General features: G+C 40.7%; 1 protein-coding gene across 1 annotated transcript; it reads left to right on the top strand.

The window, feature by feature from the left end:
- Positions 1-359: 359 nt before the first annotated feature.
- Positions 360-12,560, top strand: VCPIP1 (valosin containing protein interacting protein 1). The gene is made up of 3 exons (XM_081204212.1): positions 360-3,238; positions 6,012-6,098; positions 10,206-12,560. The coding sequence occupies exons 1-3, from the start codon at positions 556-558 to the stop codon at positions 11,078-11,080; spliced, it is 3,645 nt and encodes a 1,214-aa protein (XP_081060338.1). The 5' UTR covers positions 360-555; the 3' UTR covers positions 11,081-12,560.
- The last annotated feature ends 8,343 nt before the right edge of the window (positions 12,561-20,903 follow it).

The following is a 20,903-nucleotide window of genomic DNA, read 5'->3' as shown; positions in this document are numbered from 1 at the left end:
TAAACCACGAGAGCAAGTCGTGAAGCATTCTGGGAAATGTAGTCTCTTTCGCGCCCCTGTCTATTCGATCGCGCTCGGCCCGTCGCGGCAGAAAACACTACATTTCCCGGTCGTCCTTGTGCAAAAACATCCCTCTTCGTGGCTCTCGGTTTTTCCTGTGCCGCGTTGCATGTTGGTACCGGTAGTCTTTTAATCACTGGGATCCCTATTCTACAAGACCTGACTTCCTGGGCGGAGGATACTACATTTACCGTGTGCCTCAGCCCGCCGCGCTTGCGCCGTGTGCATGGAAGGAGGGGAGGGGAAAGGCCGTTACGTTGCGGGCAACGGCCAAGGCAGTGAAGCGGCAGTCAGTGTTGGTGCCGGAGGCTTCCGCGTTCACTGTTGGGGCTGGTGCGCCGCGTCAGGACGAAGGGCGGCTTCTGTCAGGCTCTGTCCGTTACGGTGGGGAGGGGAGAGGGGGCATGAAGCTGTGAGGGGCCGCGAGCCGAAGGGAGCGGGGAAGGAGAGCGGCCGCAGGCAGGCGAGAGGAAGAGGAGGAGGAGGCGCGGAGCGATGTCTCAGCCGCCTCAGCAACATCCGCCTCAGCAGGAGCAGCAGCCGGTGGCCGCGCCGGTCTCGAAGAAGAGGGACCGGAGGATCTTCTCGGGGACTTGCCCGGATCCCAAGTGCCAGGCGCGGCTGTTCTTCCCGGCGCACGGGCCTCTGAGCAGCGGGAGCATCGAGTGCACGGACTGCGGGCAGCGCCATGAGCAGCGGCAACTGCTGGCGGTGGAGGAGGTGACGGACCCGGACTTGGTGCTGCACAACTTGCTGCGGAACGCGCTGCTGGGGGTGAGCGGGGCGGGGCCCCCCAGGAAGAACACCGAGTTGGTGAAAGTCATGGGCCTGTCCAACTACCACTGCAAGCTGCTGTCTCCCATCTTGGCCCGCTATGGCATGGACAAGCAGACGGGCAAGGCCAAGCTCCTGACCGAGATGAACCAGGGGGATATCTTTGACTGCGCTCTTCTGGGCGACCGTGCCTTCCTCATTGAGCCTGAGCATGTCGACACGGTAGGGTATGGCAAAGACCGGTCCGGCAGCCTTCTCTACTTGCACGACACCTTGGAGGATATCAAGAAGGCCAACAACAGCCAGGAGTGCCTAATCCCGGTCCACGTGGATGGGGATGGCCATTGCTTGGTGCACGCGATCTCCCGGGCGCTGGTGGGCAGGGAGCTGTTCTGGCACGCTTTGCGGGAGAATCTCAAGAAGCACTTTAGGGAGAATCTCAGCCGCTACAAAGCTCTCTTTCATGACTTCATTGATGCGGCAGAATGGGAAGACATCATAAACGAATGTGATCCTTTGTTTGTTCCCCCAGAGGGTGTACCAATGGGCCTTCGAAACATCCACATATTTGGATTGGCCAATGTACTGCACCGGCCCATCATCCTCTTGGATTCCCTGAGTGGAATGCGTAGTTCAGGAGACTACTCTGCCACTTTTCTACCTGGATTGATACCAGAAGAAAAATGCATGGGAAAAGATGGCATGTTGAACAAACCTCTCTGTATTGCCTGGAGTAGTTCTGGCCGTAACCATTATATTCCTCTGGTTGGGATAAAAGGTGCTGCTTTGCCTCAATTGCCTATGAAATTACTTCCTAAAGCTTGGGGAGTACCTCAGGACCTTATTAAAAAATACATCAAATTGGAAGATGATGGTAGTTGTGTGATTGGGGGTGACAGAAGTTTGCAAGACAAATATTTGATGAGGTTGGTTGCTGCCATGGAAGAGGTTTTCATGGATAAGCATGGCATTCATCCCAGTTTAGTAGCTGATGTACATCAGTATTTCTATAGAAGGACTGGTGTAATAGGAGTTCAGCCTGAAGATGTCACAGCAGCTGCTAAAAAGGCAGTGGTGGACAACCGCCTTCACAAGTGTCTCATTTGTGGTGCCCTTTCAGAACTTCATGTTGCTCCTGAATGGTTGGCTCCCGGAGGGAAACTGTATAATTTGGCAAAAAGTACCCATGGCCAGCTAAGGCCTGATAAAAATTATAGTTTCCCTCTTAACAATTTGGTATGTGCCTATAATCCAGTTAAGGATGTACTTGTACCTGATTATAACTTGAGTAATTTGACTGTCTGTAACTGGTGCCATGGAACATTGGTGCGTCGTGTCAGAAATGATGGTTCTGTTGTGTATTTGGATGGGGACAGAACTAATACCAGATCAACAGGTGGTAAATGTGGTTGTGGATTCAAGCATTATTGGGAAGATAAGGAGTATGACAATCTCCCTGAAGCTTTCCCAATTACTCTAGAGTGGGGTGGGAGAGTGGTGAGAGAGACGGTATACTGGTTTCAGTATGAAAGTGATCCTTCTCTAAACAGCAATGTGTACGATGTTGCAATGAAACTTGTTACCAAGCATTTTCCTGGAGAATTTGGCAGTGAGATTCTTGTCCAGAAAGTTGTCAATACCATTCTACATCAAACAGCCAAAAAGAACCCTGATGATTATACGCCTGTAAACATTGATGGTGCTCATGCCCGAAGAGTTGATGATGTGCAGCAAGGACAAGACTTGGAATCTCAACTTCCAACCAAAATTATTCTTACTGGTCAGAAAACAAAAACATTGCACAGGGAAGAGCTAAATATGAGTAAAACTGAAAGAACTATTCAGCAAAACATTGCAGAACAGGCACCTATAATGCAGAAACGCAAAACAGAAAAATTGAAACAAGCACAAAAAGTGCCACCTAGAACATCTTCCGCAGGTTCTGTTCCTGATGGGCCATCTTCTGCACCTGCTACACCTACAAAGACTCCTTATTCCCCAACATCTACAAAAGAGAAGAAAATACGCATAACAACAAATGATGGGCGGCAGGCCATGCTCACTTTGAAATCCACAACCACATTTCTAGAACTGCAAGAAAGCATCGCTAGAGAATTTAATATTCCTCCCCATTTGCAATGTATTCGAGTTGGCTTTCCTCCCAAAGAGCTTTTGCCACCCAAAGAAGGGCAGGAAAATGAACCTGTTCCTCTACTGCATGGTGACAGAGTAACTATAGAGATTCTCAAATGCAAGGAGGAGAGCAGTCAGACCGCTTCAGTTCACTCGGCCCATGCTGTGAAACTTGATGATGTTGCTGTTACTAGTAAAATTGCTTCCAAGGAAATCCAAGAACAAATCGACAAGGAAATGTACTCTCTGTGTCTTCTAGCAACATTTATGGGTAAGGAAAAGACTTTTTTCACTTTTCAAAGAGTAGAGATATGTTTAACTCTGAATTTTATAAAGCTAGAAATCCATACATGATCTGACCAACTATTAGATAAATACAAGTTGGTGTCATAATTCATAGAATCATAGCTAGAAAGGATCCCAAGGGTCATCTAGCCCAACCCCCTGCAATGCAGGAATCTTAACACACGGTCAGTCCTCTAATTTGAAACCATACCAAACCCTGCTAAGCTTTGGAAATGTGCTAGTAGTTTTATTGCTGCACAACTGTTCCTCCTTTTAAAAATAATGAAACTACTTTTTTTAAAAAAAGTACCTGTAACTACTGTTTCAGCCTCTGCCAACATGGCCAGTGATGGGAATGATAGTTCAGCAACATTTAGAAAACAGCAGATTCCCCAACCTTTGTTTTAGGGGTATTTGAAAGCCACTTTTCTCCTCTCCCAGCTTTATCTTATGTCTTCATTTGTGTAATGTTGTGCTCTGATAACTGGACTTTTCTCAGTATTCCTAATTTTTCCTTATGAAGAAATTTAATATTTTAGTAACTAGCTGGAGTTTTTGTGTGTCAGGATTCTCACTTGCTTCCTCATTTGCTTCCTTTGCTATAAATACTATACTTAAAGCATATATATGAAGCTGTGAAATATTTACTGCAACACCTCATCTTACTTCCTGTCTTAATTTAAAGCATAACAGGGTTTTGGTGAAGTAAAACAAACTTAAAAGCAGAACTGCTTGTCCAGAGAGTATATATAATATACATATTTCTGCTATTCAGCCAGCTCTATGGAAGGTTATATTTTAAGAAACCTTTTAAACCAAATTAATTGGCACTGTTGCAAATAAAATCAATGTATTGCAGTCTTTGCCATTAACTTGCAGGGTGCATGACATCAAAAGTATTGCTTGGTTTCCAGTCAGCTGAGGCATTTTTTTAAAAAGCCCCCCCCCCTATAAAACTCTTGTGATAATTGCAGAATGGCGTAACATTTGCACAGTGTCATGAATGTTTTTGGCACTCGCAGTTGCATTATCTGTGCTGCTTTGAAAATTAGGCTTGTGTGTTAAGGCACTAAAAATAAAATGATGGAAATGACTGTTCAAAAGAAAATGGAAGTTTTTGTGTGTAACTTTATGAACTGAAAGCTTAATAGTGAAACGAAACTGAGTAGAAACTATGAAACAAAAGTGAAACTGGCAACTTTACTTCTTTTAACTGAGAACAAACCTTATGAAGTGTTGTGGTCATATGACTTTTGTTATTCAGAGAAAAATATCTCTTCAGCTGTAACCATTTCTTAACAACCACGTCTTTCCTAGTAGTTCTTGTTCTCATCTGAGTATGAAGTATAAAGGTAGTATCTAAAAGAGATTGTGGCTGCATGCATGTCAGGAAGCCTTTTAAGAAAAGAATACAGTGGTACCTCAGTTTAAGAACAGTCCTGTTTACGAATGATTTGGTTTACGAACTCCGCAAAACCAGAAGTAGTGTCCTGGTTTGTGAACTTTACCTCAGTCTAAGAACGGAATCCGAACGGTGGAAGGACACTGGTGGCAGGAGGCCTCATTACGGAAAGCGCGCCTCCGTTTAAGAATGGTTTTAGTTTAAGAACGGACTTCCAGAATGGTTTAAGTTCATAAACCGAGGTACCACTGTATTTAGCACTGGGAAAAAAGTCTGAAACAAAACTGTGGGTTCCCTCATGTTCATGCAAGGGGGCTGGTTGGGAGGAAACATTGCATGGCAGAAAGGAGATGGGAAGGTAGGCATTTTAGGATTAAACAAGACAAGCACACATACTATGTGAAGAGTAGTCAGGGTGAAGTTGGAACCTTTGTAGCAATTGCCTATTATTTCTATGGAAGAACTGTCTCATACTTGGAGGACTGTAACCTTGTTCAAACAAGCATGAATTGTTGTTACGAAAAAATGCTCGCTTGACCCTTGGAACTGCATTCTTCAACTCCCCTCCCTCTGCATGCAAAGAGGAGATTAAAAGTTTTCCCTTTTGAATTAACAACAGTTCCTCATAGTGTCCAAACAGAACAAGTCATGGTTCTCTATCTGTGATTGGCTAAAACAAATAGGATATCAAACCACTTCTTAAAATCCTGGTTTATTAACTGCTACAGTTAGAACAAGCCCCGGTTCTGAGAGTTAAGTTAATGTAGCTTGAGTTTTCTATTAAGATATATTGGCAGAGTACTATTCTCTTTCATTGATGCTTAAAATCAAGGTTGTCTTGTATTCCTCCAAGTACCCAAGTACTCCTATACATTCAGTAAAATATGTGTAGCTAAATGCTGTGTTGCTAATACTTTGTCATGTATGAAGTGGCCCTTAGGTTCCCAGGGAAACTAAAAGAGTGACTCCTATTGAGATGTGATGACCGGGGAAGGGAGGCGGGAACCAGGGGAAGAGACTATTCCCCCCCCTTCTTTCTCTGGACCTTCATATCTCTAGCATGCTTTCCATTTGCCTTCATTGTAATATTGCAAGTGGGACCTGAAAACTTTAAATAAAATTTTGTGTATCTTCACATGTTACAGTATAGCTGAAGTATCACCATCCTGACTCCTCTAGAAGATGGTAGAACTCAACTGCGGTCTTGATTTCTTGGTTATGCTAGAATGTGGTAGAAAGTTGGAAGACTTTAGTGACATGCTGGGAACAGGCATTTGTATTTATATATAAATGAAGTTCATATTTTCCCACCAATTATAATTATGCTAGTTAACTAACCCTTTTTTCTGTTCCACAGGAGAAGATGTCTGGTCTTATGCAAAAGGACTTCCTCACTTGTTCCATCAGGGTGGTGTGTTCTACAATATAATGAAGAAAACAATGGGTATGATTTCTAACTATGTGCTTGTGTATATCATGGTTTTTAAGAGAAAATTATTGTGAAGCTTTAATTTCGTGTACATATGTATACATATAGTGGGGAGGGTGTTGCAACCATGCCATGTGTACCCCCAAACAAGAAGGCAAATCAGGGTGAGACTCTGTCTGTTCAGGGCAGACTCTGTTGTTCCCTAGTTTGATTTTGCCATTAACAAGTTGTGTCAGGGCAGATCAGGGAGTTCTCATACTGCAAGTAGCTCTGTTACTTTCGTTTTTCCAGAAAGTTCAATACCATGCACAACATCTCCTTTGTTGTTTTCTTTTCTCAAAATCGAAACCAAACTGACTGAGGAAACGCCCAGAGCTCAAGAGGGGAGATATGGAGAGGTGGGAGGATTTTCTGTTTTGACGGACAAGTCTAGCTTTTAATCACAATTTCACTCTCTCAAAAGGAGAGAACAATACATACAATTTGTATGCAATTCTGCTAGAAAATAAAACACTCTTAAAAACCCTCAACAACTTTAATGTTTCCTGGCACGAAGTCCACTGGTTGGGTCTGCCTGAACTTTGGCAAGCTTAATCCACTCTGGATGAACTCTTTTGCCTGCAAATTACACCCAGTTATATGAAAAGGGGGGAAATATAGCTATTTTTTTTAATTCCCCTTTATAGTTATGGGAATAAAACAGCTTCAGGTTTAACAGATCAAATTCAACCTGAATAGCAAATCAAATCAGAATGACACAGAGCAGCTCAAACAGAGGAGGATGCTTTAGAATGCTACAGATACAAAGCCATTGATGTGGTTGCAGCACACACTTGCTATAGTAGAGAGAAAAGTATAATGCTTCAGGCTTTAAAGGAAATTGACAGAGTGGGTAAAGGTCTGTAAGGACTTCTAAATTAGTGGTACTGTTGTCACAATAGTTTTTCTTGTCTTCTTGAACTAAATTGTGTGCACGCTCATTTTCTTGATTGAGGAACAAAATCTGTGTTATAAGCCAAAGTCAAGAACTGAAAAGGAGAATGTGATACAATTAATCCTGAAACATAGAGCTTCAATCTAACTAGCTGCATTTGCTGGTCTCATTGTGCAGCAGGTCATTCCACTCCACCCTTTTACTTCTGTAGTTAGAGAACTTTCCAGAATGACATACAGTGGCTCAGTTTGCACATCACATTAAGTTAAACCATGGTTTATTTTAAACTATAATGTGAATGAGCAGAATTCCCAGGGCACTTCTCACCTGCTGCTGCTGTGCCACTGACAAAACAATCCAGAGCCTAGCTTGTCATGTCTTCTGAACATGGCCTCATGGTTTGTTTGCTCCAAACAAAACACAAGTGGTAACCCAAGGTTTATTTTTAGGTTACTACATGTGTTTTGTTTGAAAGAAACAGTCTCAGACTTGAGTTCAGAGGATACAAAAAGGCAGGATCTCGATTGTTTTGTCTGCAGCACAGCTATGGAGAAAGACTGCTGCAGGAATTTTTTATCACTATGCACCAGTCCAATGCTTGTTCACCTTACAGTTTAAAGTCTTTGTTTATATTATGCTTTTCCTTCCATCAAGTCAGAGTTGTGACAAAGCCTCAGAATTCATTCTCTGTGTGTATCCACCCCTTTCCACTGCCTTTTATTTTATTTTTTATTTCCCCCCAAGCCCATAAAGCTGAACACGCATAAATTGCAGGCTTACTGTACAATGTAATATGTTAATCAGAGTGCATGCCTATTACACATATGCAGACACACTTTTGAGGCTGTAATTACCACATGAGTTCAGCGTTTTCTCTGCCCTCAAATTGATCATTTTGTTTTCTATACAAGTTTAATAATAATAATAATAATAATAATAATAATAATAATAATAATAATAAATTTTATTTATATCCCTCCCTCCCCAGCCGAAGCCGGGCTCAGAGCAGCTAACAACAGTAAAGATGTTAGAATCCTTTCAGTGTTCCATCTTTTCTGCCAAGCTTGACATTAAGTACCTTGAATGAGAACAGGATTGCTTTATTGTTGAAAAAACATTAGATAATTATCTTTGTTCTGACAACTTGTCCCAGTCTGCACTATGACATCTAAAAGTTCATTAAAAGATGCTAATAATAGTCAGTGCCCACTGATTACCGTTTCGTTTCAGTATTGGCAATTGTACACCTCTAAGCCACTCTCCTTCTTTCTGGTTTTCTACTTTCCTGTGTGCTTTATATCAGGGGTGGACAAATGGAACCTGCCCACCCTCCATATGTCATTTTGATAGGTGGGTGGGCGTCCAACCTGTCAATCACCTGATGCCATAGGATGTCAGGTGATTCAAACTTCCAGCTTCAAGCAGAATCTTATCTCCAGTCTTTGTGCTGTGGTCCAATAGTGTTAAGATCAGAGATAATTTATTATTAAATTTATTATATTTCTCTGCTGCTTTTTACTCACACATCACAAAGTGGCTTACATACAATAAATAGCAGTAGCATAATAGAACATCACAATTAAAACATAAATCATATAAAATAATTAACAAATCATGAGTAAAAGCAACCATCTTCTATAAAATGCTATTAACAGAACAACTTTAAAAATAGACACAAGCACAACCACAAGATAAAAAAAATGTGTCTGCACATTTACTATAAAAAGCAATTTACTATAAAAAGCAGGCAAAGGTTTATCTTCAATCTTAGTACTAAGCATCACAGTGTTAGGATCTAGGCTTGGAGATAACAAATCTTGCTATTTGATGTCATATACCAATTGACTGACAGTTGGGTGTGGTTTGCCTAAAATGGCCTTGCAGGCCACATTCAGGGGCCTGGCAAGCCTAGTTAAGCCCATGGGCCAGCAGTTCTTCACTGCTGTTAACAGTGTTTCTACCAAATCCTGCCTCCTGCCAACCTAGCAGTTTTAAAGCACGTAAAAGTGCAAGTAGATAAATAGGTACTGCTCCAGCGGGAAGGTAAACGGCGTTTCCGTGCACTGCTCTGGTTCGCCAGAAGCAGCTTAGTCATGCTGGCCACATGACCCGGAAGCTGTACACTGGCTCCCTCGGCCAGTAAAGCGAGATGAGTGCTGCAACCCCAGAGTCATTCACGACTGGACCCAACAGTCAGGGCTCCCTTTACCTTACCAAATTCTGCCACTTTGGTTACTTAAGGTACCTGATGACTTGCAGAAGATATTTTGCAATATTAAAATGGAAATAATGGAATGTAATATACATGGCCATCTTTTATTACATTTCAGTGGATGTATCTAAAGACTGCTTTCTCCTGTATAGTCATTATTTAAACTTCAGACTCTTGCTTTTCTTACAAATGTGCTCTAAATCAGAAGAGCAGGTAACAAGGATTGTATCTAGTGTAGTGACAAATGTATAATTGACCTATTCAGACTACATTGAATAGTTCCAATTCAAGTTTTTACAACCTTTTGTTGAAGATAATGAGAGAGTACTAAAGAGAAAGGATAAAAGTAGTGTTTACTGCTTAAGTCTTTTGTTATGGCATTTACTGCCCAAACAAGCCTGTCTTTTAATGTCCCCTTTCACTTTTAGAAATCTGCTCTATAGCTCCATTCGAGAGGGCATTTGCTTTTCCAGAACTTGATTTTGGATGTAGCAGCTGTGTGTTTAACTTAAGAAATATATATTTTATCTACCATGATGTTTATATGTAACATCCAGGAGCAGTAGCAGTATTCCAATGTGCCATTGGGTAGAGTCTGTTACATTCATGTTCTGCTTCTGGATTTCCTAAAAACATCTGGTTGGCCATTGTGGAAAAAATGATGCTGGATTAGATGGTCCTTTAGGGTCTGACCCAACAGGTCTGCTCTTACGTTTTTGTTTTTTCCTTAGTTTTTGGGTTTTTTTAGTGCTATATGGGTTGTGTCTGAATCAGAGGGTGACTCAGCAAAATTAATTGACATGACTGACTAACTAACTAGGTACAGTAATTTCAGTGGGGCCACTCTGAGTTGAACATAGTTGGATACAACCTTTTGTGCTTATAATGTGACCCTGGTATGCTTTGTTATCTGCTTCACAGCCATCATTGAGAAGCAATATATAAACTTAAAAATATCTCTTTCCCCTTTCTGTAGGTCTGGCTGATGGTAGGCATTGTACTTTTCCACACTTGCCTGGTAAGACCTTTGTGTACAATGCAGCAGAAGATAGAGTGGAACTTTGTGTGGATGTTGCTGGGCATTTTCCTGTGGGCGCCGATGTTGAAGACTTGGTTAAGGAGGCCCTAAGCCAAGTGCGAGCAGAAGCTTCTTCAAGAAGCCGGGAAGCAAGTCCTTCACATGGACTCCTAAAGTTAGGTAGCGGTGGCGTAGTTAAAAAGAAGTCAGAGCAACTTCACAATATAACAGCGTTTCAAGGGAAAGGCCATTCATTAGGAAGTGCAGCTGGTAGCCAATCACTTCATCAAAGAGCTAGGGAAGCTCCACTGTTAAGAAAGCAAAGCACAAGCACAGACTTCAGTCCAAGTTCTGCTAAATCTGAGTCTTCAGTGTACACAGGTGATTCTGGAAACAGTGAGCTAATACGGATAGCTCCTGGAGTAGGAACCATGAGAGACAGCAGGCAGCTTGATCCTAATTTGATTGAGGCACAACGGAAAAAATTGCAGGAAATGGTTTCTTCGATTCAGGCTTCAATGGACAGACACATGCGGGATCAGAATACAGAGCAGTCGGCGACACAAGACTTCTCTCAAAGGAAACTGGAAGCCGCAAGTCCATCTATTAAAACAAGGAGCCCTCAGACTGGTTTGTCTGAATCCTTTTCTTTATCAAGTGGCAGCGGACATCTGAATGCAGAAACAACTGACAGTAACATGTCAAATGCAGTGGGAACAACATTCTCCACAAGATCAAAAGCACAGAAGGGAAATTCTGTGGAAGAGCCTGAAGAGATGGATAGTCAAGATGCAGAAATCACTAATACATTTGAGCCAATGGATCATTCATGAATAGTTAACAACTGATAAAATACAAGAGATTACTGTGCAAATGTAATGTTTGTTGGCTGGGCCACATAAGATTAGTAATTGAATCTTGTATGTTTCAAAGATTATATCTTACTCATTGCATGATAGCAAGTGTGTGATAGACAATAGCTTTTAATATGCCATTTTGCTGCCCAGGTTAGCTCTCAGTTACCTGTAAATTAGTTATTAGAATATGCACTGGGATGAATATCTGCTGTAGATGTGGGTTCTTTTTTTGTAATTTTATTTCTGTTAAAGTCTTAATCCTCCAGCCCATGTGAAATCATTATGTTTCAAAGATTAATATGTGAAAAGAAAATCTGACAAATGTAGTGTGTTGGTTCCAGCATACAGAGGCATTCCCTTAGATCTGAACACTTTGCATCCATTTAGATTTTCAGGTTTCTCAAAAACCCACGTATATTTATTGAGATCTCTTTAAAAGTTGTACATTTAAAGAATGATAGGGCAAAGTGCTATATAGTATAAGATGAATCTAAAGCAAAGGTGATGCAGCAATGCATGGCGGACTGAGCCAGCACAGCTTTTTCATTGCCCTGTTGGCTAATGATTGCATGTTTAATTTTGAGTTGGTAAAGTACTATCGTGTGCTTTACATTGCAAAGGCAGTAGTATGCAAGTATTTTAAGAAACTGCAGCAGGCTAATAAGGAATTGCTTTTTGTGCAGGAAGATTTTGAAAAATAACGGTTATCAGTGCTGGCTATTAACACTTTCTAAGCATGTTGGATTAATGGAATTTAACAGAAGTTTCATCAGATTTTCAGCTATATAGTAACAGTTTCTTTTTGACTCCCTGAAATGGGAAATCCTTAGTGTTTCACTTTTATGCAAGTCTTCATGCATCACGTTGATTAAACTGTCATCCACTTAAACAGCATATTCATCAGATCTACAGTGCTATTTTTTACTAAGCAGCCATAGTATTTGCTCCGTAAAGATAGAATATTTATCTTGATACTGATGTTGCACTTTTGCCTCTTTGCTTATTTCTATTTTATGTGCATTATTACTGCTTCATCTAATGAAAATAAACTTGAAACAGTAAACGACTTATAATACAGAAAAGATACTGAAAAGAAATCTGAAGTGCTTAGCTATTGAAGCCAGTGTTTACTCAACATGCAAGTTTTACCTGGTCCACAAATACTAAGTTTGTATTAATGTTTATATTCTGAAAATATGCTCACACTTTCTGCAGTTATAATCACACAGGAAACCTCTAAGCAATGCTATGATAAAATGTCCCAAGTAAGGGAAGGTTTATTTTTTATATGGGAAATTAACCGAAGGTAAAACTGCCTTGGTTCATTCAACTATATTAATCCATTCAAACACCCTTTTTGCTTTTCTCATTCAGGGACTAAATCTTTTGTTATTTCATGCACTGCTTATATATAAAACATACAAATACAACTTTCATAAATAAATGATTTCAAATATATAGTTTTGCTGCTTAATTTGGTCAAGAAATGAAATATGTGATGTAAATAGGGAATTCTAAAATTGATCATGCCACACAGAACAGGATGCTTGAGGCGGAATATAAAAAACCACTGTAACTTCTAACAAACGCACAACCAGACTTGTGGCCATGGCCCAAAGTGTTTTCCATTTGCAAGGGATTCTGCAGGGGTGGCACAGCAATATCCCATGCCCCAGTTTAAAAGGTAGCTTTTAATATATTATGAGATGGCTTGTGAGACAAACCAGAATGTAACTACTCTTTCTCTGACCATATGGATATCTGCACTGGAGATCTAAATCCTGAAAATTCAGTTAACATCTCTGGCTTTTATCACATAAGCTTGGGAATTCCAGTATTTTTGGAAATATTTTTTGTGGGGGATTTATAGCACAGAGCTACGGTTCCCAGGATTCTTTGGATGAGAATCATGGCCACTGCTAGCTTAAAATTGGCTTGGATTATAGGGTTGATAAACAGCCTGGTGGTTTGATATTTTTCTTCTTAGGTTGGAAATACTTTGGTGGTTTTTCATTGTGTGCAAAGGAGGATAATTGTCAACATCCTTAACACAAAAATGCATGTATAAATGAGCAAGAGCTGTAAAGTTGGGAAGGTATGGGTGATTTTATAATTTAATGTGGTGTGAACTAAGAGTTAAGTACATCTTTTCTGTTCCTTGTAGAAATCCTTTCTCTTGAGGAATTGTGTTATGACTCTTCATTTTTCCCTACTCAGAAAATAAAAATACAAAGTTATTCACTTTGTATTCTTGCCCTTGTGTGATGTGTTGAAAATATGTTTGCAATGCTCTGTTTGTAAAATGAAAATAGTAAAGGATTAGGACAGGGCTGAGAAACCTGTGACCTTCTAGATGCCATTCAACTTAATCCACCCCAGCCAGCATGGCCAATATTCATGGAAGGCCACAGGTTTTCCCATCCTGGCTTAGGAGTGTTATGGAAAAAATACTGCTGTAGCTGTAAGTATGTTGGGGAAGGTTAACATTTAATTTTTTATATTGCAAGTGTGCAATGTAGGCTTATCTCCATCAAAGTTAATGGGATTAATGTGCACAAATAAATGGTGGTCTCATTCACTTTGATGATACATAGTTGCCACTAACATGATATATTTCACTTAGTGAGCTTAAGCACATGCAACTAGTTACAGGATTGCAGCTTCAGCGAGTGATTGAGAGTCCTCTATAAAATGAATTTATGGGAAATCTCAGATGTGGCAAGGGGATGCCTGAAGTGCATTTCCTTTAGACATTTCAAAATTCTGTCTCTTATTATTCACCAACCGTCAGGCTTTCTGATGTGTGTGGGTCTAAAATTTGACAATTGAAAGGCCATGGTTTTCTTTCAAACACTGTTAAGTCGGTCAAAAAAGCTTGTTCTTGAACAGCCAGTTTAATGTATATATAAAAATATGAATGGGAAGTGGGAATACAGTAGTAGCACAGCAGCACCAATACACTGGTTTACTCAGAAGGGAGTAAATTCTGTACAATCAGAGAAGAAAAATGAAGAAGTAAGTGCATTCTAGAAATTTATGGAATTGCTGCATACTGATTTGCTTTCCATTAGTAGTATTTTAGTGGGTATACAAGGTGCACTTACTACATTACTGTTCTATATTTCTCTGGAGAGTCAGCCCTTGGATGTTTCAGCTTTAAAAACTTACCGTAATTATTTCACAACTGAAAAAATGGCTTGCTCACTTAATTTCACTTTTGAATGTTTGTTGTACTATACTTCTACCCAGCTAAAAATAAAGTAGCAAGGTGTAACAAAGTTTCTGATTTTTACAAATAATATTTTATCTTTCCCCTTCTTTGCCTGTATAATGTGTTCCTCTCATTTAGCTTTAAATAATCTACATTTTCAGTTGAAATTGACTTGTTATAGGGGCAGTATTTAGTTGCTGTGTTTGTGTCCAGACATGACATCTATTCTTTGCTTTAGTAAAGATCACAGAAGACCATTGCTGCAGCTGTATACTAACTGCTATAGAAAGGATGTATTTTCCAAAACCAAAATGGTTTTTTTCTGAAGGGACAAATTTGAGTATATCTGCATAATGGAGGGCTTTGATGACTGCTCTTCCCTGTGCGCATGCAACCCACCTAGATTTCATATAAGCCCATTGTGTGTGAATTATCTCCAATTTCCACCAATTGTAGTGGAACTCAATTATGTGTATGTTTAGAATTCAGATCTAAGCTATTTTTTCTTTGGGTCAGTTTGACATGCTGGATGCTAATCAGACTGTCACAACCTCAGTTTGGGTACTGACATTCCAGCAAAAAGCTTTGTTAAATATATACTTGTGAATATCCCATAGTATTTTAAAGTATTGCATTTAAAATACTTTAAGGCAGCATTCCAACTTTGCCCCTATGATTGTAGTAAAGTTAAAAGACTGAACAGTGATTCGTATTTTCAGATTTTATTTTAATGAAGGTTATTGCCAGGAAGAGAAATAGTGCACTTTTGGAAGTAATTGAGTAAAAAAAAATGTATAAATAAGCATTAGTACTGTATATATTTAGGAAACCTTTGAAAACAGCAAGTGCTTTACAAATTGAATACAATTAGAATAGCAATGATACCATGTTCACAATGCTGGCTGTTCAGCACACTCAGATTTTATTTGTGATTGCTGTACTAATTTGTTTTTTTTTATCTGTATTGTATCAATAGTGTATTATAACAGTGTACTATATTACACTTTATTGTACAGTATTTGGGATTTTCTTTGATTGCTATATTAAAAACATAAGCTAAACAACTTTCCTAATTTCTATACCAACATTATTGTTATTAGTACTGTGGGCAAAGGCCAGCTTTTTCTGTCTTTTGTCAGAGCTAGCTGCTATGGCTGGGTGGAAGTGAGCCACACGTGAGCAGCAACCATTGGTTTTCACCTGAACAGATCTGCAAGCTGTTCTTCCATAATTGTGTCCATGAATTTATTTTTTTAAATCGTATTTCATTTGTCGCCATCTGGGTCCCAAAGCAGCTTAACAAAATGAAAGCGTACAAAACATTAAAAACCTACATTACACATCTGATATTAAAACTGCAAAAAACAGCATTAATGGTGCAAAAGCCTGGACTAAAATATTTTAACCAGGCATCCAGAACATATTGGGGATAGTGCCTGCCTAATTTATAGTGGGAGTAAATTCTGTAGAGTTGGATGCGATTCATCCCTTCCCATACCTTGAGTATGGGAATTTTATTTTTATTTTTTATTGACCACATGAGAGGTCAAATGTTGATGTAGCCAGTATGTTTTAATGATTATATCCCAGGATTGCAAGCAGAAGAGCAAATGTAAATAAGGCTGATGGGAACTATTTTTCAGAATACTGGATTCAGAGGCGGGAAAGAGCCTGTGGAGTTTCTGCTTCTAAATATTTATCGGGTTTGTACTCTCTTCCTCCCATAAATTTGCATGGGTAACTTACAGACTGTATCCATTAATACCTGGCTAGTCTTAAATTTGCTTCACTTCAGAGAAGCATACCTTCAGGAGATTTTTTGGATTACAGGATGTGGGCAAAGGGTCAAGGCGGAATGGCTAGTTCATGAGCTAAAGCTGTATGAGGAACCTGTGGCCCTTCAGAAGTTGCTGGACTGGTTCCCATCATTCCTAACCATTGGCCATGCTGGCTATGGCTGATGAGCACTGGAGACCAACACTTGAAGGGTCACTGACAGTGGCGGATGATGTGGTGTGCCACTGTTCACCTGATTCTCTAGGTGCATGTGGTGCAGCTGATAGTGCGAGATAAAGGGGCAAGGAAGCAGTGAGATCAGTGTAGTGCAAGTGCACCAGTGGAGCGCTCCAACAGGTATGTTTCCCCTGTATGGACATTGCCATCTCCTGGCCTCTCTACTTCACAGCAAGCAACAATAAGTAAGCACTGTATAGATCAGGTGAGCAGCAGCACCACATCACAAGGCCTCTCCATGTCACAGTTTTCGCACCCTGAGTTAAAAGGGGTGTGCCTTGGTGCCTATGCGAAAAGCAGATTAATGAAAAGGGTGTATGGTGTTGTTTTCTTTCTTTGAAGGACAAGTGTTTTACAAGTATCTATAGCAACACTGTTTGGAGTCCTCCTGTGCATGTAGCTGAAACAAAACCGCACCACTCAAACTACGTGAGATGTACCAGCAGACGTAAGGGGTAACCTTGAGGCAGGCACAAACAATAACAGTGGAAAGAACTGGTAGGGAAAATCCCTAAGCAGGGCAGCTGCTACTCGCAAACCACCCGCTAACAGCTCAATGCAAGAATGACATGCTGCCACAGAAGGAACTGCCAACCAGGTGAGATAGAGTGGAGTGGATGGAACAGAAGGATACAAAATATATTGGATAGAACTGTCTCATTCTCTGTATAGGTCACTTCCTGATCCTTATGTGGAAGAAAATGCATTAATTCAGAGTTGTTAATCTTTGCTTAGCTATAATTATATATCAAAACATTTTCAATTAGGACTAGTCAAGTACTAATGTATAATGAAAACCATTCTAAAAGATTACCTAGTTGTTTAATAATAATAATACAGAGAATAATCAAAATCTGCTGGGGGACATAAGTAGATAACAACCATAAATGTCATGATATGGACTACATGACTACAAGCCTGGAAAACTCCCCCCACCCCCCTACCCCAGCCTGCTCTTAGCCTCTAGTAACTACAGTAAGCTGCTGACAGCTTGTCTAGAATTGCATGGGTGTAATCATTGGGGAGTTGAATCTACAAATGTCATGTGGTGCTGCATTTGGGTGATGTGTTCCAAGTGAATGTGGATGGCTGCACTTAGAATTGTGTTTCAGTCTCCTTGAAGATACAGTGGTACCTCGGGTTAAGAACTTAATTCGTTCCGGAGGTCCGTTCTTAACCTGAAACTGTTCTTAACCTGAAGCACCACTTTAGCTAATGGGGCCTCCTGCTGCTGCTGCGCCGCCGGAGCACGATTTCTGTTCTCATCCTGAAGCAAAGTTCTTAACCCAAGGTACTATTTCTGGGTTAGTGGAGTCTGTAACCTGAAGTGTATGTAACCTGAGGTACCACTGTAACAGAATTCTGCCCAATGCTGTAGCTGAAGTGTATTGTGGATGTCAGCTGGGCATCCAATTCAGTTGGTTGAGTTGGGCTGCAGTGCCTTGTTTATTGCAACGTGAACATAATCCTATGCTTGGCAAGCATAGCCACAGAAAGGCATGTAGAATGGCATGTGAGGAGCCCAGAATGGTTCTTGCAGCATTGGCAAGAATGGAGAGGAGACAACTGCCCCTCGCAGCACATATTGATGGCTGTCCCTGCCTACCTACAATGAGTTAGGTCCTGTTGCCAGAATGTCAGGATGAATTTCCCCTTTCTATAGGTACAGTACTAGAATCTGCTTCTTGGAGCTGCAGCCTTGGTGCAGTGGCTCACTGGGCCAAATTGTTGTTAGGGAACACCTTTGAATGTTGCAACATACAGGGAGTTGTAGTTTGCTTGAGTTAGCTGTAATCTCTATGACTAGTGCAGTGATTCTTCATTGGCACAAACTGGCTACCAATTCCATCTGAAAGGCTTGAGAGTGTTGATATTTACCCACCTCACGCTTACTTGCTGAGGCCTTTCCATAGGTTAGCGGTTTAAATAACATCTTGTCATCCTCATGCCCCTCTCAGCTGACCATACTAGAAACTCCTCCATCCTATTTATGGAACATGTAACTAATGAGTCTGCATGAAACGTTCAAAAATAGAAATGGCCATAATTCATGAGTTACAATATCCATCTGAGGCCGTATAGCTGTTTCCCTGGCAGGCTTATATGTGTATTGTACTGCAAGCTATCCTGTCAAAATAGGGTTTTGTTTTGTTTGTTTGTTTTATAAAGGCAGTGGAATAGAACTTCACAAAATGCATCCTGTTCTATATTCAAAATATTTTGGATCTCAACTAGAAACTTTCAGTTTATTGAGCAACATAGTACAGCCTTATCTGTAGTCAGCAGACTTTAAACAGCTGCAGTTCCTCCACTAAATGCATGACTCAGTTGTTGGAAATGTGGAATTGAAATATTGCTAGATAAAAAAAGGAGTTGAAATATTGCTAGATCAGAAAAATGTAGTTATCGAGTCTTCGCACAAAGCTGCAAACACTTATTGAAAAGCATTTTGAATGATTCAGTATTCAAACACTTCTAACATCCTGTAAGCAAGCTTCCTCAGTAGACACCTGTTATAGAACTCTTGTAAACCTTTGGACAGTGGCAGTAGTGCATCATGGCAGATCTAATAAGAAATGTAAATTCATATAGGTCTTAAAAATGGGGTTGTTTATTGCACACTGACATGAATCAAAATAGACACATTTAACACTTCAACAGCTGTTACTTCCATTGCATGGGGCTGATTATGCCAGGGTAATGGGTTCAATGCCTATATGGGCCAACTACATATTCCTGTATTGCAGAGAGATGGACTAAATGATATTGGAATCCCTTCCAGCCCTGCAATTCTGTGAATCCAGGTCAGCAACAGTACATATGTATTGTGTATAGCAGTGTGAGAAAATTAGCTAAATAAAATCACAACTAAACAGATACACACACAACATACATTCAGAAAGGAGGAAGCACAGAGGGCATGAGAGTGAGAAGGCACACTAGCCATGGGGGTAGCCAGGATTTTTGTTGGGGGGGGCAGACTTTTGTTTTTTGGGGGGGCAGAACCTCAGCTATGTATTTTTAATTGATTTTTATTGATGGGGGGCAGCTGCCCCTCCCTGTCCCCCCCCCCCGGCTACACCCATGACACTGGCTCATTCTTTCCAAATGGGCTCACTTGGCAGACTAGGCCTCAGCTTTGTGCAGCTGAACAGGGAGAATCAGAGAGGCACAGTCACACACACATGGAGATAAGAAGTTCAGAACAGATCTAAAAATACAGCCATACCTAGATAGGTAGAGGAAGAGCAGACGTGGAGGCTATGATTAGAAGGGAAAGGGCCTCCAGAATATAGGAGACGGAGCAAAGGTTACTATGGCAGCCTCAGTGGACAATAAAACTGGCACAGGAGAACTGAGTTACGTTGAAGCTCCTGAGTTATGCAGGAAAACAGTTGAGGAGAACAGGGAAGAGGGAGTCCTGAAAACAATGGCTGCTTGTCAGCTGGAAGAAGAATCCTTGCTTCAACAACTACCATGATCTGATTTCAGATTCAGATGATGGGCCCATAAGGGCCCATAGCTGTCAACTTTCAGATTTGAAAATAAAGGAGCAGCAGCCTCGAAAATAAGGGATCAGCAGTCTCACCTGTCCCGGGGACAGTCTACGGGATATCTAACAATCCAGGATAGCAGCGGGAAGCATCAGGAAACTGCGCTGGAAAAAGGGAATTTCCCGCAAAAAAAGGGAAGGCTGACAGCTACGGAAGGGCACCACATTGTACCGAGGTCACATCCTGTGCATATGACTTGCCAACATCATCTCCATTTGTGTTTTCCTGAATGTCTGGGTAGCACTACTAATTATCCTGGCACTTCAAGGTACAGTTGCCAGCAGTGAGCTCAGCTTCTCACAACTGAAACACATCAGAATGTGATCCATGGCGGATGAGAGGCTCCCATCCCTTGCTATCCCATCCATCAAAGAACGGCATTGCTCAAAACCCTCATCTCTCTGCATTTGCACAAGCCAAAGGCCGAAAAGCCACATTCTGAGTAGTGGCATTGCACTATGTAACACAACAGATGTGTCACAGATTTTACTTTTAATAAGTTTTCTGTTTTGTAACAGTTCCCATCTCAGTAAGCATAATTAATTTTGGAATATCCATTATGTTATCTTTACAAATAATAAAATAAAATAAAATAAAAAGCCATCCAGCTTACCCCTTACAGCTTTATTTTATTGTAATTTATACAATAATTTATATAGTGCTTCCAACGTTTGGTTGTATTTGAAGTGAACTAGCTACCTAGCACAAATGACATTGAAGTTGAAAAAGAAACATACAGTACTTTAAAGCTAATTGAAGGAAGATAATTTTTGTAGTTAGTACCCCAGAAACTAATAGAACATGGGGGGGAACGGACGGGTGGATGTTACAGGCGCTTGCTTTTTGCTTCTCACTGCAGCAGAGAGTACATAAAAAAACGCATCGGCTGAGCTCAGGTGGACCTTCCCCTAAGGCCGCCCCTGAATTCACATTTACTGTCGACTACTGAAATGACTTTTTAGAGATATTATAGAACTATTGGCAGTTGCATGGTCATATCTATTGCCGTCAAAACCAGCCT

This window comes from Podarcis bocagei (assembly GCF_964188305.1).
Source record: "Podarcis bocagei genome assembly, chromosome: 8".
In the NCBI taxonomy this organism is placed as follows: domain Eukaryota; kingdom Metazoa; phylum Chordata; class Lepidosauria; order Squamata; family Lacertidae; genus Podarcis; species Podarcis bocagei.
The sequence above is the reverse complement of the archived record's forward strand: the minus strand, read 5'-3'. Positions and strand labels throughout refer to the sequence as shown.